The 22,990-nt window shown below is 41.3% G+C and overlaps 1 protein-coding gene across 2 annotated transcripts in view; it reads right to left on the reverse strand.

Annotated features, from left to right (window-relative positions):
• The window catches only part of zgc:163121 (uncharacterized protein LOC100038790 homolog), a 126,325-nt gene that overhangs the window by 8,215 nt on the left and 95,120 nt on the right, over window positions 1-22,990 (reverse strand). For both annotated transcript variants that reach the window (XM_034118704.1, XM_034118697.1), the window contains exons 8-11: window positions 8,102-8,181; window positions 7,636-7,690; window positions 7,358-7,474; window positions 6,866-6,930 (exon numbers count right to left, since the gene is read on the reverse strand). In XM_034118704.1, the coding sequence (XP_033974595.1) occupies window positions 6,866-6,930; window positions 7,358-7,474; window positions 7,636-7,690; window positions 8,102-8,181 (317 nt within the window). The remainder of the gene's footprint in view (window positions 1-6,865; window positions 6,931-7,357; window positions 7,475-7,635; window positions 7,691-8,101; window positions 8,182-22,990) is intronic.

A 22,990-nucleotide genomic window follows, 5' to 3' on the forward strand; every position in this document is an offset into this window, starting at 1 on the left:
GTCTTCTAATCATATCGCATAAACACCATATCCCAATGTGCATTGCGGCTAAAACATCCAATCACTGAGCTTCTTTCCTATGAGAGCTGCTCATTGGCGCATGAGGACAAAATGGCCCAATTTTTGAGAGAGCAAAACGTCACAGATTACCCGTCATGCCTAGCTGTCAGAGCAGAAGAACCCGTATGTGCCATGGATGTATAATAAGAACTGGATACAGCGTGGGAGGCGGGGTCTCGTTCTTTCCTATGAGAGCTGCTCATTGGCGCATGAAGTCAAAATGGCCCAACTTTTGAGAGAGCGAAACGTCACAGATTACCCGTCATTCCTGGCTGTCAGAGCAGAAGAACCTGTATGTGCGCTCACAGAGCATGCGCCCCTTAAGGTCCTCCCCCCGAGCTCCCACTCTCGGCTCAATAGAATGAATGGAGACAGAAAATAAATCTAGATTCGGCTTTTAGTGCATTTTAGAACTTTAAGGACCTAATGACCTAAGGGCTACAAAATAGTTCATACTGGGTAGCTTATTTAGTTTAAAAAAAAATATCCGCTGATTTACAGACGCCTCTTTCCCAATGTTAGTCAGTGGGGAAAAGTCTTTCTGGGCCCAGTGACATCACAGACTGATACAGAAATTGTAGTACCGCCGTTTCGACACAACGAATAATTTCATCAGAGTCCGGCGCACTTCCTGGGGGCTTGGTGTGTATCGCAATGATGCTCGAAATGTCCCTTATAGGCCTACGTCTGTTTCCGGTGACTTTATTTTGAAATTCAGTTCCTGAGGAACGGCAAAGAAGCCCAAGATTATAGAATTAAACAAATAAATAAAAACAAGGATAATTGTGTGTTATTGTTGAGTAAATAACAGTGTGTTATTTAGAAAAGAATAACAAATTTGAAGGAAAAAAAGATTTAACCTGTTAAGCAACAAGCCTGTTTTTCATGTTTCAGGCTCGAAAATGACATGCCCAAAACAAATGACTACAACTTAACTTCTAAAAGGGTTATATGAATAATTTCTTTTATCAAAGGAAGGTTACATCTGTGAGTTGGATGTAGAAGTATCAGAATCAATATAGATGTTTTTTATTTGAAAGAAAATTCAGATTTTACATAGTAAAAAACTGTAAATAATAGTGTCCGTCCAAAACTTATTTTGTACAGATAGTGAAAACTACCCTTGGATGATGGGTTAGTAGACTAAAAGCTTTAGGAATCCAAAGTACAACATATAATAAGTACCCTGTATCAAGATTGATGCAAAACAAGTGACATTTGACCTTTTTAGAGAGGTTTTGGGTGAAAATGGTTTTTTTTCCATATCTCTGGCCCCCCTTGGTCGATTTTGATGGTTGATAGAATAGAATAGGGAGGGATGAAACCCTCTTTAATGGTCACACATGCAGAGCACACAGCACACACAGTGACATTTGGCCTCTGCTTTTAACCCATCCTAGTACAAGGAGTCTAGTACTAGGAGCAGTGGGCAGCTATTGTACAGCGCCCGGGGAGCAATGGGAGTGGGGGGGGAAGGGGGGTGTCCGGTGCCTTGCTCAAGGGCACCACGGCAGGGCAGGAGGTGAACTGGGACCTCTCCAAGTAGAAGTCCACACTCCATATTTAGGTCTGGTCGGGGACTTGAACCAGCGACCCTACGGCTCCCAGTCCAAGCCCCTACTGACTGAGCCACTGCCGGTTGACACCTCTTTCTGACCGTTAGAGCCAATAGAATCGAAGGGGGAGTCCCCCACACACACACGTTGTGAAGAGAAGAGGTGGAGCCTTCGCGCATGTAATTTTGAAGCAGAGTGGACCGATCTCTCGCTCTGACATTTGGAAACGAAAAAGCAGTTTTATTGCTTATGGATTATCAGAAATCATTTCAAAGAGGACACAGACACATTGGATTAACCTATGGATTAACTGCAGCATCGTTTTTTTTATCGTTTTAATGCCATTGAAGACCAGTTTTCACCAAGGTAAGCCATGTTAGCGTTTCTAGCTACCTAGCTCCACATGTTATGATGTACGTTTTCGTTTATAGCGTCGCAAATGTTTATCACTGAGTGTTGAGGTGGGCACCCCCAGATTCTGTGTCTCCAGTAGATGCAAAACGAGGGGTTGGCTGTGCATCTAGGATAAGTAATAAGGGAGTTAGGAGTGAGTTTAGGTGCAGAGATAGGTTACATTTTTTCGCTCATGGCTAATTCAGAGGCTGAGTGTTAGCATTGTGTTTTTTTTTTAATTTTTTTTTTTAAAAAGATCAGTTAGCTGAGTTTCTTCCCGTTACATGGATATAAAACATTCATAGTTTATTAAATATTAAGATTCCTTAGACGTTGTTTCCTGCAAATGACGCGTTTATCCGCCCGGTACCGGGGGGGCGGTGCGTAACAGGTTAAAAAATTCAGATTTCAGTATTCTGAGGCTCTGATCCCAATTTATTGTCTTCGCGGACGGCAAAAAAAGTCAGACATTATACGATTTAAAATAAAAACAATAATCGTGGCTTGATATTGAGTAAGAACATGTTTTTATGAACCACACAGCTTCCGGTCTTCCAAGACCCGACCGGACAAAAAGACGTGGTGCAGGCACGAAACACACTACCAATAGAAATACATTGCTTTTAAAATCGTTCTGTGTGACACGAAAAAAAGGGGAAAATTGTGTTGGTGAACACGAATCAATAGATTAAATGTCGTGACTATAACACGAAATGCCGTGAGACTGGGTTGTGTCATCATGCTTTGCTTCACTTACAGGGATGCAAACTTGTCACCTTTCGGCGAAATTCGCCGTTTTGAATCCAAAATAGGTCGTTTGTGTGATTCATGTAGATCTGCAATACAAATATTTTTGGGGTATGGGGGGGGGTCTGGGACCCGGAGTAATCTGCGGCCGCGAGCTGTTATGTGCCATCATGACACGCATGGTGTTCTTTTTTTATATTATAATGAAGCGCGAGCTGTGTGCTCGAGTCTTCCTGCCTGTCGGCTCTGCTCATGGATGTATAATAAGGCCCTGCTGCTCCGGGATGAGGGTCTAGCTTCAGCAGCTACATTACCTACGGGTGCGTTCGTTAATATTAACTGTGTGGTCCGGAGTTACTGTGGCACAGACTGGACTGCTGGTGAACAGCTGTTAGAACGGGCCGTTCAGGTGTTCAGAGCAGAGCTCCCTGTCGGAGCGGCAGAGCGTGATGTGCACTGAAAAGTTTTTCTGTCGCAATATTATTTAAGGAATCGTTATAAATAGTAATATAGCTGATTCACCATCCCCCACCCCCCTACTGTATGTTGATTTTGTTTGCCTACATGTAAATGGGTGGCATTTAGTACCCCCCTCTGAGTGAATACCTGTTGTACCTGTCCGGGGCTAAGCCCATAGGACGATGCTCTGATGTCAACCCCCTCCCCCCGTTGACAATTCACGAGCGTCTAACTCTCCCCCCCCCCCCCCCCCCCGTCGCACCTTCTAATGCCCCTTTCACACCGGCGCTTTTTCCTGTTCACACCGCAGCGGCGGCGCGTCATAGCTCCGGAATGCGGTTCACTTCCAGCTCCAAAAAATTGTCGGTCCAGAGGCAAGAGCTTCAGAGCTATGACGCGGCGTCGCTTACGTCTCTCTTACGTCGAGGCGTGCAGGAAACCTTACTTTGACCATCCGTTCGCTGTTATTGATCATTGTGGAGTTTTGTTTGTTATTATAGCAGCTATCGGATGGAATCAATACATGGGCTGCACAGGTTGTCATGTCCGACTATCACAAGTAGAATCATAATGAAAAATACGCCGGTAAAATGTGCCTGTAGAAAACGGCTTAGCAAGTAGTCAGTTTAGCTTCGGTTGCTATGCTAACATCACCCATGTTATACCAGAGAAACTTTCATAACAGCGTTGTGATGCCAAACAGCGTCAATTCAGACTGACACACATTCACTTAAGGGGAACTGGGGATATGTATCAGCTGCTTGTGTGACAGTCAGACAGTGAATACTTTAGAGCCGTGTGAGCTAACCCGGAGCTAACGGGAGAATAAACTCCCGTGGAGAGCAGCCAGCACTGCAGCGGTCGGTAAATGCCGCTGAAACACATTAATAAACAATGAACCACGGCACTCTGGAGAAAAGTATAAGGTTGGAGAAGTCGTTATTTAATTTAATCTGGCTTCGTATGATTAAAAGCAACACGATCATCGACCCGACGCAGTCCCCGGCCCGTTGTTGTTGTGGGAGAAAATCAGCGACGTAAACTGTGACGTCATGACGCAGCAGCGGCAGCTCTGGGCGGTGTGAACAGAGCGGGAGCTGAAAAGGGAAACCGGAGCTGAACCAGAAAAGCTCTCGCTAGGAGCTAGAAAGGGAAAAGCGCTGGTGTGAAAGCCGCATAACAGAGCCCACCCACATATCAAATCCCAATTTAACCCCTGGCCTCTGGAGCAGAAATGAAAGAGTTTTAAAAATGTTTACGTTTTGGTAAGTTTTTAGGGAAATGTTGTAATATTGCAACGTTGGCCTTAGGTGGGAGCAGAATTTCTGTATTTCTACTCACATTGTCTGAATAAATATATTGAACAACTAAGGGTTAATTTGCAGGATTGATTGCTTACTTAGCCCTATATCAGTATATAGCATGAATAATAATCACACATCACTCATATTTGTTATGAATAATCATTTATTAAATAGTAAGTCGCTTTGGATAAAAGCGTCAGCTAAATTCAATTTATGAAAGCCTCACTCAGGATTTTTTTAACAAGTGTTTTTATTGCTCTTGGGGCATTAAAAACAAGATTTTAACTTTAGTTTTTTATATAATATCTGCATTTTCTCTTGTGAAAAACTAAGTCTTAGTTTGGCCATAGTTATTTAATATATAGCGCCATCTCCTGGTTAAATCCTGAAATTGAAAATCTGGCAACGCCCTCTTGGAAAATAGTGGGAGGGCTTAACATTCCCAGATACTGGTCTTTGGCAGGTCTTAGGCAGGTAACTGGCTGGTAGTAGGCAGGAAGCTGTATGCTGGAGTCTGAAATAAGATGCTCCATCTGTAGTTTGAATGACTGTATACTGTAGGGTAGCTTGTGAATTTACTCCAGGTGGAACTAAAGTCTGATTTAACACTTGATTATATTTCACATCATTCATCCACATCTGTAAAGTAACTAAAGGTATTAAATACATGTAGTGGAGTAAAAGTACACAATTTACCTCTGAACTGTAGAGGAGAAGAAGAACAAAGTAGCAAAACATTGAAATACTTAAATAAAGTACAAGTATCTCAAAATTGTACCCAAGTATAGTACTTGAGTTTATGAACTTAGTTACTTTACACCAGTGGCTATAAAGATAGAAAGACTAAGCCTTGCACAGAGGCATGAAAATACATTTTCAAAATGCTCAACAGTGCTGCCAAAATTATAAACTGACTGCTACACAATTAAAATACATGCTTTTATATATTTCTATTAGATGTGACTCTTTGGCATTGCTGTTATTATTAACTGCTTTAGTTGTTCTGACTGCTAAAATCCTCTGTTATTCCTCATTTTAAAGCCGATATTCCGTGGGGTCGGGGGGCTCGGCCTCGGATCCTTGTCACCTTTTTCATACCTGATGAGTTTGCATCCCTGACTTAACATGAATTCACAATGAGCTACACATATTCTTTGTAGTGGTGCTCCACAGAAACTCCTGTACCCCATTCACACCAACGGTGTTTCGGGGCCGGTTCGGTGCTGGTGCTTGAAAAGCACCGGGTTTTCCTGTTCACACCGCAGCGGAGCAGCCTCTAAGCTCCGGAATCCGGTTCGTTTCGAGCACCAAAAAGTTGTCCGTCTAGAAGCAAGAACCGCATACGTCACGCTTACGTCGGAGGGGGGCGAGATTAACCTGAGCTAACAGTTAAGGCGAGTACGGCAAATAAAAGTTGTAACAAGCAGTAGTGCTGAGCAAAGTGACTAGAACGCAACCACACACTTGTTAAAAAAAAACACACTTTATAAAGTCAGGCAACACTAACCAGGCTTCGTGTGATTCTGTTTATTTGTACCTTACTTTGACCATCCGTTCGCTGTTATTGATCATTGTGGAGAGCAGGCAGACGTTTTGTTTGTTATTATAGCAGCTATCGGATGGAATCAATACATGGGCTGCACAGGTTGTCATGTCCGACTATCACAAGTAGAATCATAATGAAAAATACGTCGGTAAAAAGTGCCTGGAGAAAACGGCTTAGCAAGTAGTCAGTTTAGCTTCGGTTGCTATGCTAACATCACCCATGTTATACCAGAGAAACTTTCATAACAGCGTTGTGATGCCAAACAGCGTCAATTCAGACTGACACACATTCACTTAAAGGGAACTGGGGATATGTATCAGCTGCTTGTGTGACAGTCAGACAGTGAATACTTTAGAGCCGTGTGAGCTAACCCGGAGCTAACGGGAGAATACACTCGTGGAAGAGCAGCAGCACTGCAGCGGTCGGTAAATGCCGCTGAAACACATTAATAAACAATGAACCACGGCACTCTGGAGAAAAGTATAAGGTTGGAGAAGTCGTTATTTAATTTAATCTGGCTTCGTATGATTAAAAGCAACGCAGTCCCCGGCCCGTTGTTGTTGTGAGGTGAGCTCCGTTGGGGAGAAAATCAGCGACGTAAACTGTGACGTCATGACGCAGCAGCGACAGCACCAGTCGGGCTCTGAGCGGTGTGAAAAGAGCCGGAGCTAAACCGAAGTACCGGTTCTGAACCTGAAAAGCTCTAGCACGGAGCTTGAACCGGAGTTGCGTTGGTGTGAAAGGGGTACTGGAGGAAACAAAGACATGCTGAGTGAAGTGGATAGGTTGTGTGGTTTTACCGTTCAATGCCCTGTAGTTTCATCCTGTGTCTGTCTGACATCAGCAGGCCTCCACCCCACGCCGCCTGCAGGCAAAATCAAAGAGATTCCTCAAAAACATGATCCCACACTGCGTTCCCACCCTCCACCCAATGAGAAAGCTCTATTTATTAAAACATAAAAGCACAGCAGCCATGACTAAACACGGGTCAGTCAGTGCACTACCTTAACTGACCTAGTAACTGACTGACTATAAACCAATATAAAAAACCTTTAAAAACACGCTTTAATCTGTTTTACGGGTATTAAACTGTTATTATTAAGTGTTCTAGTAGCATACAGTCTGAGACGGTAGTATATATATATATATATATCCTTCTGCTGGATGATTACATTAGTTTTGGTATAAAAAAGAATGAAGGGGTTTAACTTCTAACAAATAATTTATACACTGTGGTATTACTACTTGTATTTGAGCTAAAGATCTGAGTACTTCCTCCACCACTGCCTTACATCAACATGCATCCACAGTGTGTGTCTGTGGCAGATGTCAGCGATGGCGTTGAGAGGATCGAAGGCTCCGTACACCGTGGTTCCTGCTGTCGCATTCACATAGAATGGAACCAAACCCTGAGGAGAGAAAACTCAAGTCAGTCTCTTCATGTGGATAAACTGATCCAAAGTAAATTAAAGTATGTCATGATACCGTGGGATAACAGAAAATGGGGACCCATTGTTCTCGAACAGGACCTTCTTTCGTTATTTTTTAAATCTTTCTCCATTCATACTACCTTTTCTTTAGCTGCAACAATGGAAGACTCGAGGTCAGCAGGAATCATTTTCCCTCTGAAAAATAATCGATTTTGTATTTAAACTATGTATTATTGTTTTTAACTAACCCAATAGAGTTGTGAGAAATCTGTTGACATAAAACATTTAATTAAAAGTCAATGTTAAAAAAAAAAGGTATTTTTATAGATAAAGGGGCAGTACAAATGAAATATATTGATGGATTCTAGCCCACTGCACGCACGCACGCACGCACGCACGCACGCACGCACGCACGCACGCACGCACGCACGCACGCACGCACGCACGCACACACACACACACACACACACACACACACACACACACACACACACACACACACACACACACACACACACACACACACACACAAAGCTGCAACAGGTGAGCAAACATTTAACAGTCTTTTGTGGTGCATTAGCACTAGCAACAGCCTATCTGACCCACCTTTCATCACATTTCACCACGAACACATTCTCGCTGCCCATCCCCAGCACGGCTGCAGATTTCTTCACTGAATAGTGACTCTGAATGGGAGAAAAAACATCCATTCATCTTAATTTGTCCCATTTCAAAGACAAGACTATGGTGTAGCCTCAGCTGAAAGCACGGAGTATTGTTTGGTTCTAAGCAGAAGACCCAGGTGTACAGATGCCTCTATCCAGAGCTTCAGCTTTTTGATCACAGAAATGCCGTCCTGACATTCTGTCTTTCTGTTCAGATTAAAGGTTGGCGAGCAAGGTAGGACCGAGCAATATGAAGTATATCAAATATCACAAAATGTTTGACAAAATGTTCGACATTGTGATGATATTGTAGCATTGTAGGAAACATAATTTGATTCTTTACTATAAGTAAAGAATCATTTACCACACTGTGAAAATGCTCAAGTTCAAGTTAAAGTACTGCATCAAGAATGGAAATGGACATTTTAATATTAGATGTAACTGTAATAGAAATGTCCATTCAATGTGTTTGGCTTATTCAAGTGTCTTTTACATGAGAGTGGGAAAGTACTGAGTCCCCCTTTCCAACATAATACAACGCTAGGTTTAATTTACGACTAACTGTGTAGCTCAGTATTACCAGATAGGGAATTGTTTTTGCACTTGGTTGGCCATCTCAAGGACGCAGGTGTTTCAACACACACACTCTTCATTCAGACTTTCAGACCCGTGAACATTTGTTGGCCATGAGGGTTGTGCAATAGGTCGCCATTGTCAGTATGTCCGTCTGTGTATTGTGTTTGTTCAAACGGTGTATGACTGATGATATGTGTATGTCTCTTAATGTCCACTATGTTTGTATATGTACATGTATGCGGAACTGCAGGACGGAGTCCAGAACAAATTTCCTTACGAGGACAATAAAGTACATCGTATCGTATACATTGTGTAACATGTGACTCTCTGTAATGTTCGGATCCATTACTGCGCAGAGAAGCCTATTACATTTTCAAAGACAATCTGTCTAATTTCTATGAGATATTTCCACCACACGAGTTTGCTGAAAGAGAAAACAGCACAAATGAATTGAAAATGTGATTTAATTAATTGTTAATAGTCATTGTTGTCCACAAATAGATTTTCTTTTAATGGCGGCATGTAAAAGGTCTGCCTATGCCATCGCCAACATTCTCAAACATAAAAGAAACCTTAGTTCATATCTCATCGCTGTAAGGTTTCAGCGTTAGAGTTATTTTAGTTTATTGTTTTGTGTTTATTCTTGTGACCTTGCATTTTATTCTGGTGTTGACTCTACCATCTCTTTTCAGGTGTCTACACTTCCTGTCTTTGTGTGTCACCTGCCAGCTTGATTGTGGTCTCCTGCTCCTGATTGTTTTCACCTGTGCCCCATTACCTATTGTGTGTATATATAGCCCTTCTCTCCTTTTGTCTTTTGTCGGTTCGTCTTGTCTAAACACCAAGTCCATGTCTGTATTCCCTCCTGTACTATTGAGCAACCTAGTTGAACCTAGAGAACTTTTGAGTGTCCTAGTTGATCCTAGTTATCTTTTCTTTGAAAAGTCTTTTGTAAAATAAAAGATATTTTTGAAGTCAAAACCGAATCGTGCATCTGAGTTCCTGTGAGTCCTTCGTGTCAATCACTCCACGGTGGATCAGAGGGACGTTGCATTTGTTCACAGCTTTACAATCCACTATGTAAGAAGTTCTATGTTTTATAAAATAATGGTTTATTATTACATGTATTCAGTACATGCAGTGCATGGCCACGTAGCACCCCCACGCAGGCTCCGATCCAGAGCCAGTTTTGTGCAGACAGTCCTGCCCCTCCAGACAACCAAACAAGCAGCAAGGACCAACATCTGGGAAGATGAATGGCAAAGACATGACACACGAGCTCATGAATGGCTGGACAGAGGAATCACACCAACGGAAAGCCTCGCTAGTGGCCACGACCTTGGCTGGACAACCTGGAAGTCACTTAATAGACTGCGTGTGGAACAGGGGAGGTGCAAAGCACTGATGAAAGTGTGGAACTACACCACAGAAGACACGTGCAGCTGTGGATCAGTGCAGACAATGTCCCACCTACTGGAATGTGCCTGTGCCCGATACTGGCAGAACGACATCTGAGATTGCTACGGACTCGAAGAAGAAGTAAAAAAACAATTGTCATTTTAAGATGTATAGTTGTTCTTGCCCTGGCTAAAGCTAGGATGTGTATGTAGGGTCAGATTCAGGACACTGTAGAGATGCTGTATACCAGGGGTCTCCAACCTTTATTCATCTGAGAGCTACTTAAAAATGAAAGTTAACAAGAGCTACTTGCATCACATTGCTTTCATTTATTCACATAGCACTCATCAGTTGAATTAAGCTACTTTTGTACATGTGTGAGATTGCAATACCCAAAGCTTATCACAAATCTTAAAGGGGACCTATCATGCAAAATGCACTTTTGTACGTCTTTTATACATGAATATGTGTCCCCGGTGTTCCAGGGAACTCACCAAGTGTCAGAAAACACGACCCTTTCTATTTTCCTCCATACCCAAATCTCTAAAAAAGGGGCTGCAACGGATCTGATAAAAACTGATCCAGATTTGAACACTGTCCTGACGTCAGGACAGTGGCGCTACGGCTATTGCGCCAACTCCACCAATCAGGAGGAGACAGCCACGGCCATTGCCATTTGAAAGCGCTGGAGACGCTGTAGTACATATGTCAGGCCTGTAGGTGGTGCTGTTCTCACAGAATCAGCCCTTGCAAAAACAGAGCTAAAAAAGTGCAAATTGAGTGAAATGAGGCATGGCTAAAATGCATGATCTGTTTGGTATTTTGAAAAAAAAAAAGTATAAATATGCCTTATATAGGTATGGTCCTACACTATATTATTCAAATATAGCATGATAGTTCCACTTTAACTTCACATCAAAGTCCAAGAAAACGACAATTTCTCACAGATTATTATGGCCCACATAGTAAGTACATCACATTTCCATTACAGTTTAGGAACTGGGGTAGTTACTATAGTAACGCAGTGTAGGCGGGGCGATCGGCTGTTAGGCGGGCGGAGCGACGCTGCGTAAAACTGCCGTGACGTCATCTTCAATGTGAACCACAACTTCAAAACATCAGCCGTTAGCTGTTAGCACTTAGAGCTCACAGCTCCTCATATCTGTTCAGAAACTAGACAAAAGTTAAACAAGTACAAACCACAGACTGTCTGTGTCATGGCGAATACAGTCACTGGTTTATTTATGTCTGTAGGCCGTTGTTGTGAGTGTGGACGGAGCATATACAACGTTAGCTTAGCCTGTTCGATCCGATCTCCATTAAAAAAACACACATTTTAAAAGATTTTTAGTCTGCCGTCTTATCTGCAGACCGGTATCAGTATGTTGTTACTTCGGCATCATTTTGAAACGTGTATTACAATTAAATCACGGTAAAATATGTTCATTTTGTTGTAGTTGTAGCCCCCTTGCCAGCGATTCTCTCTGACCATTCAGCAGTCAAGAGTGTTTACGTCACTAGTTTAGCATATTCAGCCCGGTTGTTGGCCCTGTAAGAACCTCGATTTTGGAGGGCCAGAAAAAATGTGAAAAAGTAGCCCTGTGTCGGAACTAGCCCTAGTGGAAATGCAAAAAACCCGGCCCGCTTAAACCGTGCTACGTGCTGCAGTGGAAAAGCGCCATAATAGAGTCATTTAAATGTTCATCAGTCAGTCTTGTTCTGTATTTAGATTTCATGACATTCATGTCAGAAAAAGCTGCTTCACAAAGGCATGTAGAGACAAATAAAGCAGACATTTTCAGTGCTGCTTGGTGATCTTATAGTTTTCTGGGTCTACAAGGCTCCAGAAATGTTGTGAGTTTTGCCGAGACTTAAGCTGAACATGATTTTTTGAGATTTATAACCTCCATCTCCACAGGATTGACACTGAACAGTTCAGCCATCTTCTTCTTCTTCTTCTTCTTCTTCTTCTTCTTCTTCTTCTTCTTCTTCTTCTTCTTCTTCTTCTTCTTCTTCTTCTTCTTCGTCTTGACATGAAATTATAAACCATAATAAATCAATTGTATAGGTCTAGCCTCCCTATATCTGTGTGTGAAATTGTTCCATCCTCAAAAACAAAAAACTAATACTTCTGCAGTATAGCTGCAGCTTCTAGCAACAGTCTTCTGTTAAAAAAAGGACACTGAAGGTCCTGAATGTGGCATCACAAACATGACATGAGTCTGAACACAGCAGACAACAGGAGTATTTACAACAGCATATAAAAACAAAAATACTGCATGTGGGTGCACACTTATTCTCTGTCTTACTGTTACATAAATCCCATGAATGTATGAGATTAAGTTAGCTTTATCATCTCAATCAGTGAATAATAAAGTTTCTATCAGGTTACTATCAGCCTGTCACTCATTATTTTTAGGGAGGGGGCGGGGTTTGGAGGAACAGAGAAGACGGTGATCGCGGAAGCTTTTTTCCTCCTGCCTTCACAAACGTTACACAAGTATTTATCAACTGAAAATAGCAAGAGGACATTCATACCAGGGATGCAAACTTGTCACCTTTCGGCAAAATTCACCGTTTTGAATCCAAAATAGGTCGTTTGTGTGATTCATGTAGATCTGCAATAAAAATATTTTTGGGGTATGTGGGGGGTCTGGGACCCGGAGTAATCTGCGGCCGCGAGCTGTTATGTACCATCATGACGTGCATGGTGTTATTTTTGTATATATTATAATGAAGCGCGACTGTGTGCTGGAGTCTTCCTGTCTGTCGGCTGAACTCTGCTGCTCCGCGATGAGGGTCTAGCTTCAGCAGCTACATTACCTACGGTGCATTCGTTAATATTAACTGTGCGGTCCGGAGTCACAGTGGCACAGACTGGACCGCTGGTGAACAGCTGTTAGAACGGGCCGTTCAGGTGTTCAGAGCAGAGCTCCCTGTTGGAGCAGCAGAGCGTGATGTGAACTGAAAAGTTTTTCTGTCGCAATATTATTTAAGGAATCGTTGAGCTAGCTAACATACAGCTAGATACATTGTCACTATCTGCTAACGTTAGCTTTAGCCTTCGTTTTCTAATAGTTTTTTCATAGGCTGTAAACAGAGGTGGTATACAGATGGAGCGTTTTATTTTGGACAGTTTGAAACGCGAGGGTCGTGATTGGTCCGTGATTGGTCCGTGATCGGCCCGTGATCGGCCCGTGATGAAGAGCCGGCCCCCAGTCTGACTTGATACCGCCCCCATGATAAATAAATGTAATTATTGTGAAGCCAGCTGCAATTGATCATTGATCCACCAGGGGGTGCAGTGGGGTTCCACACTGGAGCTCATGTGAAATCAACTTCGATACAGTAAACTGGATGTTGTGGTGCCGAGAGACGGGAGTCGGAGGCGGGCTATCAAAAGTAAAAGCTAAACTTTTATTTAGCATCTGAACACACATGTAAACAACTTCATGCCCGGGAAGCGAAGACCGGCGGAAACAGCTGGTCTGGTTCACTAAAATGTCCGTGCGGAACAATACCCCAACCCATAGATCCGTGGGTGAATAATGTCAATCACCACAATATGTCTGGTACTAATGTATAGCGGATCTTTGTTAAGATCCATATGTCACGGATAGGATCATAGTCTGTGCTAAATAAGACATGTAATCATTTACAAAACACCACCATGTTGTTATTTAACAAAATAATATTGTTTAGTCGAAAAAAACGAACGAGAGGAAAGCAGCCGGCTCTCGATTTTTAATCCTAATTTAATCATCATCTTCACCACGATCATTTATGTTTATGTTCGCCGAATTTACATGAAATCACTGACAAATATGAATATACTGTATTCAACTTCATTAAAATGTTATTAACGTGCCTAAACTCAGTAATTCACTAAACATATTTATATTTTAATGGAGCCTTGTCAGGCAAATCAAGATCCGCGTAGCGGAGGGATCTTGATCCCTGGGTGTTATTTTTCCCCATAATGACCAAGTCAAATTATCCCGCTTATTACATGGCCACATTCTCAACAAAGTAACGACATGACTCCCAATATTAATTGAAATGCTTTTATGGATTTAGAAAATATTTGTATTGATTTAAAAAATAGTTGTATGTATTGATTTAAATTGACATGCATCCGCCAAGAAAAATAGTCCGTTGTTACCGTTTTTTAAACAGTCAGAATGAAACGGCAGCTCTCAGCTGTGTGTTTACACACCTGATGGCCCATCACCCACAGCTCTCTCCCCCCCCCCTGATCTTTCTTTTCCAACAGTTAAGTTAACTGTAGGTTACTCTGAGTGACAAGCTTACAGTTAGTGAAGTAACACTAATGGCGCGTTTCCACTACAGCCCGCAGCCCGGTTTAAGAGGGCTGTGACGTCAGCGGCCCGTTTGTGGTTGCGTTTCCACTTGGCCTAGTACCGGCCGGCGGGTCCTAATTCACAGTTTTTCTGGCCTCATAAAATCGTGGGGCCAGGGCCAAAGACAACCGGGCTGAGTTTGTGACGTCAACGCTCTCGGCTGCTGATTGGTCGGAGAGAATCGTCACAATCTGCGCGCGAGAGAATCCATTTTTACAAACAGCATTTTTGTTAACAGAGGAGCTACAACAATGGCAAAGAAAAGCACACCATGGTCGGTCGAGGAAGTGACGACGTCCATTATATTGCAGATGATAAGGTCCAGCGGGTGCTCGACGGGACAACTCGCAATATCAATGTCTTTCAGGAGGTCTCTACACAAACACTGGACTCTCCAACGGCGTTACTGGAGTCTGCATGGTACGTTTTTGCTAACGCTCTGTTATTTGCTTGAAAGCTTTGTGTCCCTGCTTTGTGTCCCTATCTGTTCTAAAGCTCACTTCTAACAAATAAGTCTATTTTATCCTTACATTTATGTTCGACAACCCATGCTTTTATGGAGCCCCGAAGGCTAGCTAGGCAGATAGCATTAGCGAGAGCTATTGTTTGCTAACACCATATGTGCCATTGTTTACGTTCAGTTTGTCTTTTCTATAGTTGTTGTTGCTATTTATAGTATTGTGCTGCAGTAGTTTGTGGAATTTACAAGTCATGTTTCTGTTCTAGATGATTACATTGGGACTAGCGAGGAGGAACAGTTCCGAACAACGTCCTCTGCATCAACAGCACAAACCGAGGAGGAGAGGATCTGGCCCTGCAGGAACAGCAACTGGCCCAGCAGAATCAATGCCATGTCTTATCTTATTGCTTGTTGATAAATAATTGCACCCACCAGCGATCACACAGAAAGATGGCATCATCTAGGCGTCCCTCTGCAGTCAGAAATATCATAAACACCATCGTCCACAAAGCACTGTACAGGGGTTTATGGATTTAAGAGAATACTTATCACAGTGAAACCTTTATCATCTGTTGCAATTAAAGCAAATAAGAGAATAAATACTTGGTTAAATAATACATTTTAACTCTTTAGCAGGACAACTCTGCATACTGTTTGAAATTGAGTTTGCTAGCTTGAGGTCCTCCTCTAAAACATAACATTACATAATGGTATTAAGAATACATGATAAATACATGTAGTAAAAATTACTCAATTGTAATACCCTCGTTGTGCTAGACTCAAACACATTGCTTATATATTTCAAAGAGAAGAGAACAAAATAAAACACCTATACAAAGAGAGCGGTGCACAGCGCTTAATATTTACTTGCACTATATTTCTGTTGATCTGGGTTATTGTGTTGCACTGTTGGAGGAGCCTGTGACCTAAGATGTTCATTGTCATAACTACACTAGCTATGTTTGTATGACAAAATAAAAAACCTTGAACCTTGAGGCTGTGTCTTTCAGACAAACCATCATAATCATATTATTTTATGCTGTGGATACTTTAGCCTCCATCCATGTTAACAATTTTTTACACTTGCATTTATGAATATAGTTCTGTTGTGTTTTACACTTTTGTATTTATGTTTATAGTTTGCTTTGATATTTGCTTAATTTATTAGATTATTATTATTATTATGGGGGCAGTACTGGTGCTTGAAATTCAAATATTTACTAAATAGTCAATTCTGATAACATTTTTTTGGTTTAAATAATTTGACAAACACATGTATGTGAAAAAGAAAAGATGTATTTATGTTCAATACAATACAATGAATATTTAGGTATTACATTATACATTCTAGGTATTCAGGTAGCGCTTCAGACCCTCTCGTATGTCCCTGCCCTCCTCTGCACCTTGTGCCACTGCTACCCCTGGTAGACGTAGGTTTTCCTCAGGCATCCTGAAGTTCTCCACCCACTGAGTGTGTGTGAAAGATGGAACAATCACATTCCACCACTCGGTAGCTCGGTCGGTAACTTCTGAAATACACAAACAAAAGCATACATATTTTAATACGTAAAAGTGGTAGCTACAATTAATTAAATACTTGAAATACTTTGGTCGTATAGGGAGCGTGAGCCTAAACACATTGCTAGTTAGCGAACGTTAGCTTACCAAGTAGCATTGTAGTTAGTAGTGATTTGAGTCGTCCTGTAGTCTCTGCGGCGTAGGAGGACTGCCCGAACTCTCGCGTCAGCTTCTTCTATACCTCGTCTTGCTATACGTCGCCTCTTTCGAAACAACTCTTGTCTATTTCTTGTGAAACCACACAGCAAAAAACAAGCAAACGATCGCTTTCACATCTTCACATCCTCCATTGTTGTGTCGCATTGAAGATGACGTCACGGCAGTTTTAAGCAGCGTCGCTCCGCCTATACTGCGTTACTATAGATACTACCCCAGTTCCTAAACTGTAATGGAAATGCGCCATAAAGTGAGCTGGTCCTAACGAGGCCAATCGCGGCCCAGCCATACCGAGCGGGGCCGAGCGAGGCCGTGTAGTGGAAACGCGCCATAACTGGCTGTTTCATTCTAACATAACGCTCCAAATATGACTGTTTCCACTCGGACTTCAATACAGCAACACCATTGTTTGGTTTCCATGGTAGCGTGTCTCTTTAGTAGCGTGCACTCCTTTCCTGTAAAGTACTAAATTAGTTTTTAACTGAAATGATCAAATAAAGTCAAAATGTCACAGTGTTTACAAACATTGACCATACCGTTCACCAGCCCCCACTGTTGAGTAGGCTATACTCTTTGTTTAAAACTAATTGGCCATCGGAATGTGTGTGTCCCAACCCCCCCTGTGATATCTCTTCTCCAGCAGTCTGTAGGTTTGTGTTCGCATATTTATGCTGTCGCAGTTCCTGTTGTTTCTATCGCGCATTGCCGGTATGAAAGGGTCTGTGCCGGAAATATCAAGATAACACGGCAGGGTCCGTTACAGTTTGTTTTCATCTGATTTCAAATAAACAAAGTCTTGGCTTTCAGAATATTAAACTTGTTTCGGCAAATTTAGATGATAAATACAACTATGAAGCTTGTAACGGCATAATTACTTAAGCGGAGAACGGAGTAATTTAACGTTACAGCAGGCATAACAACAGCCGGTGTTTATTTTATTATTATATATATAGTCGTTATTCATTTGTTTTAAAGCTCAATAAGGAAGATTTAAACTTTCACACACAGCTTTTTCCAGCGGTATCCATAAATCTCTTAATTTTGACCTCAAAGTGCACCAGATTGATGCATTTAACTTCAATATAAAGAAAAACATCTTCTGTTGTAACAACAATAACATTATAAATAGTAACATAGCTGATTCACCATCCCCCACCCCCCTACTGTATGTTGATTTTGTTTGCCTACATGTAAATGGATGGCATTTAGTACCCCCCTCTGAGTGAATACCTGTTGTACCTGTCCGGGGCTAAGCCCATAGGACGATGCTCTGATGTCAACAATGTGAATTGACAATTCACGAGCGTCTAACTCTCTCCCCCCCCCCCCCCGTCGCACCTTCTAACAGAGCCCCCCCACATATCAAATCCCAATTTAACCCCTGGCCTCTGGAGCAGAAATGAAAGAGTTTTAAAAATGTTTACGTTTTGGTAAGTTTTTAGGGAAATGTTGTAATATTGCAACGTTGGCCTTAGGTGGGAGCAGAATTTCTGTATTTCTACTCACATTGTCTGAATAAATATATTGAACAACTAAGGGTTAATTTGCAGGATTGATTGCTTACTTAGCCCTATATCAGTATATAGCATGAATAATAATCACACATCACTCATATTTGTTATGAATAATCATTTATCATTTATTAAATAGTAAGTCGCTTTGGATAAAAGCGTCAGCTACAGATGAAGCGTCTTATTTTGGACAGTTTAAAATGCGAGGGTCGTGATCGGTTCGTGCACGTTCCGTGATGGCCGGCCGGCCCCCAGTCTGACTTGATACCGCCCCCGTGATAAATACATTTAATTATTGTGAAGCCAGCTGCAATGGATCATTGATCCACCAGGGGGTGCAGTGGGGTTCCACACTGGAGTCATGTGAAATCAACTTCTTTGTTGTTAAGATCCATACAGTGTATGTCACGGATAGGATCATAGTCTGTGCTAAATAAGACATGTAATCATTTAAATAATGTTGTTTAGTCGGAAAAAATGAACGAGCCGGCTCTCCCGATTTTAATCCTAATTTAATCATCATCATTGATGTTTATGTTCGCCGAATTGACATGAAATCACTGACAAATATGAATATTCTGTATTCAACTTCATTGAAACGATCAGGATGGGTGTTATTTTTCCCCACAATGACCAAGTCGCTGCAAATGATCCCATGTATTACATGTACATGGCCACATTCTCAACAAAGTTACGTAACGAAACATTCTGTATTCCTTGCTTACTTTTTATTTAATGCTTTATAACAGCTGGAATAGTTCGTTTAGAACAGGCACCTCACTCGCAATCTGCTCCTCCGCAACGCCTACCACCTACCTCCGGCTGAAATTATGAATGTACAGTAAGGCATAGTAATCATAGATAACACGGCAGGGTCCGTTACAGTTTGTTTTCATCTGATTTCAAATATTTAAAATGTCTGAAGTTAATAAATACATTCTCAGTGTTCAAGTCAATAATAGTCATATAAGAAAAGTACTGATCTAATAACAGAGATTTTATAAGGACTTTTCAATGTTCGACATCGCTCATGTGAAATACAGTAAACTGGATGTTGTGGTGCCGAGAGGCGGGGTATCAAAAGTACAAGCTAAACTTTTATTTAGCATCTGAACACACTTGTAAACAACGTGATGCCCGGGAAGCGAAGACCCGGCGGAAACAGCTGGTCTGGTTCACTAAAATGTCCGTGTACAGTATATCTGGTACTAATGTATAGCGGATCTTTGTTAAGATCCATATGTCACGGATAGGATCATAGTCTGTGCTAAATAACACATGTAATAATTTACAAAACATCACCATGTTGTTATGCGCATGTGCGAGATGTCACGTTGTAATAACAATAACTCATCTCTCTCGGTTTTTTTTGTTTTCTTTGTGTGCTTTGCCAAAAGCCACTGTGTCAAGTGTCCTAGTTGGGTTGCCGTAACGAACAGCAGCCGGCTCTCGATTTTTAATCCTAATTTAATCGTTTATGTTCGCCGAATTGACATGAAATCACTGACAAATATGAATATACTGTATTCAACTTCATTAAAATGTTATTAACGTGCCTAAACTCAGTAATTCACTAAAAATTACTGATCCCTCCGCGTCGCGTCGCGGAGGGATCTTGATCCCTGGGTGTTATTTTTCCCCATAATGACCAAGTCGCTGCAAATTATCCCGCTTATTACATGGCCACAAAGTAACGACATGACTCCCAATATTAATTAAAATGCTTTTATGGATTTAGAAAATATTTGTATTGATTTAAAAAATAGTTGTATGTATTGATTTAAATTTACATGCATCCGCTAAGAAAAATAGTCCGTTGTTACCGTTTTTTAAACAGTCAGAATGAAACGGCAGCTCTCAGCTGTGTGTTCACACTCCTAATGGCCCATCACAGCTCTCTCCCCCCCTAATCTTTCTTTTCCAACAGTTAAGTTAACTGTAGGTTACTCTGAGTGACAAGCTTACAGTTAGTGAAGTAACACTTTTTTTTTGTGAGTCACGACCTCGCTGTTTCATTCTAACATAACGCTCCAAATATGACTGTTTCCACTCGGACTTCAATACAGCAACACCATTGTTTGGTTTCCATGGTAGCGTGTCTCTTTAGTAGCGTGCACTCCTTTCCTGTAAATTACAGGTCCAGCCAGGCAAAACAGTAATATGAAATATGAACGTTAGTTTTTAACTGAAATGATCAAATAAAGTTAAAATGTCACAGTGTTTACAAACATTGACCATACCGTTCACCAGCCCCCACCCCACTATGTTGAGTATAGCCTACTCTTTGTTTAAAACGAATTGGCCATCGGAATGTGTGTGTCCCAACCCCCCCCCCTGTGATATCTCTTCTCCAGCAGTCTGTAGTTTGCTCGTAAACTTTAGAATGAAATGTAATACCGGTTAGTTTTTTGTGTTCATACTGACAGAAGAAGAAATAAATTAAGTATGAATGAGAATAAGACTTATGTAATGTATTGACATTTGATCAGTAGCCTATAAATGTATTACTAACTTTATCCACTGTGGTACCGAAGCTTGGATCACCGCCAAAGACATGGCCGAGGGCAGCTGGCAGCTTTCAATATTTTTCACGTGCGATTCTAACGCTTTCAGAAAGTGAAACATACAGCATCATTTGAGAAAAATAAATCAAAATAAGCGTTATAAATGAACCCTGACTACTTGTGTTTAGGACTCACTGTATTTTGCTACTCTCTAGGTCTGTGGGCCAAATCCAGATAGGGGGGGGGGGGGGGGGGGGGGGGGGTTCTGTTAGAAGGTGCGACGGGGGAGGGGGGAGAGAGTTAGACGCTCGTGAATTGTCAACGGGGGGGGGGCCTCTCTGCACGGAGGAGCCGCGGAGAAGTGAATCACAGTGATCTCATAAACATATGACCAATGTGCGAGGGTGATGACATCAGAGCATCGTCCTATGGGCTTAGCCCCGGACAGGTACAACAGGTATTCACTCAGAGGGGGGTAGTTACCCATTTACATGTCAAAAAGCAACAAACAGTGGGCGGGTGGGGGAAGTATACTGAGAAGTATATAATGAGAACTGCTACCAATGGTGGCCTATTTAGTTTATTAAGAAATACATATTTGTAGCTTTTTTTTAATCTGCAGTAGGAAATGCAGAGAGTAGCGACAGGGCTGGTCCAACCTGATCTGTAAAGTGATCTAACTAAGTGCTATTCATTTTCTTGACGGGGAAGTGCAGTGTAAATGGGGGGCTTATATGCATTTGAAAAGCAATATAAATCACACAGTTCGTATACAATAGGCATTAAAAGCACCGTCGATAACCATTGCCCTTCTCCTATTCAAACCAAAAGAGAAAATGCAGATATTACACTCTGAAAAGAAAGGGTAGACATATCTGTACTCTTAGTGCCAAGTAGCTAAATAAATTCTCCAAATCAAACCAAATCAAACCAAGATATCTTGGGTATTCACTCAGAGGGGGGTCGGTGAACCGGGCAGAGTTTTTCGCCGGTCAACGTGTGTGAAAGTTTAAAGTTTATCATCTAAATTTGCCGAAACAAGTTTAATATTCTGAAAGCCAAGACTTTGTTTATTTGAAATCAGATGAAAACAAACTGTAACGGACCCATTTTATTCATATTCCGAGTCATAAAGACTTTATTTAAAATAAACATTTATAACTAGTTTAGGTTGTTTGAGAGGTACAGCTACCATTCTTTAATTAGATGTTTGATAAGTGCATGCAGATCACATAAAACACGTACACAGATACATTATTTTGTATTTTTATTAAATTTGACAATCTCAATTTCACTTTCCACTATGTCCACCGTTGTTTTTCACAACCAATGGCAGAACTTTATTGAGGCCTGTAATTAGTCAACTACAGGTCTCTTGAAGTCTTTTTCTTCCAAAAAGCTTGTGACAAGATGTTATTGCTCTTGGGGCATTAAAAACAAGATTTTAACTTTAGTTTTTTATATAATATCTGCATTGTCTCTTGTGAAAAACTAAGTCTTACTTTGGCCATAGTTATTTAATATATAGCGCCATCTCCTGGTTAAACCCTGAAATTGGAGAATAGTGGGAGGGCCTAACATTCCTGAATACTGGTCTTTGGCAGGTCTTAGGCAGGTAACTGGCTGGCAGTAGGCAGGAAGCTGTATGCTGGGGTCCAAAATAAGAGGCTCCATCTGTAAATGCAATTTATGAAAGCCTCACTCAGGATTTTTTTAACAAGTGTTTTTATTGCTCTTGGGGCATTAAAAACAAGATTTTAACTTTAGTTTTTTATATAATATCTGCATTTTCTCTTGTGAAAAACTAAGTCTTAGTTTGGCCATAGTTATTTAATATATATCGCCATCTCCTGGTTAAATCCTGAAATTGAAAATCTGGCAACGCCCTCTTGGATAATAGTGGGAGGGCTTAACATTCCCAGATACTGGTCTTTGGCAGGTCTTAGGCAGGTAACTGGCTGGTAGTAGGCAGGAAGCTGTATGCTGGAGTCTGAAATAAGATGCTCCATCTGTAAGTATAGATCTTGTACTAGATTAAAAGTAGAAGTACTCAGATCTTGTACTTGAGTAAAAGTAGAAGTACTCAGATCTTGTACTTGAGTAAAAGTAGAAGTACTCAGGTCTTGTACTTGAGTAAAAGTAGAAACTACCAGAGTGTAGGAAAAGAGCAGTTTTTTTTATTATCTGCGAAATAATCACCATGATAATGATTGACTTTATTGCCAGCAATATACTTTTTTCACAGAAAAATGAATAACTTGCTACATCTCTCAGCCAGCCAAACTA

This window comes from Trematomus bernacchii, unplaced genomic scaffold (genome assembly GCF_902827165.1).
Source record: "Trematomus bernacchii unplaced genomic scaffold, fTreBer1.1, whole genome shotgun sequence".
Taxonomy (NCBI): domain Eukaryota; kingdom Metazoa; phylum Chordata; class Actinopteri; order Perciformes; family Nototheniidae; genus Trematomus; species Trematomus bernacchii.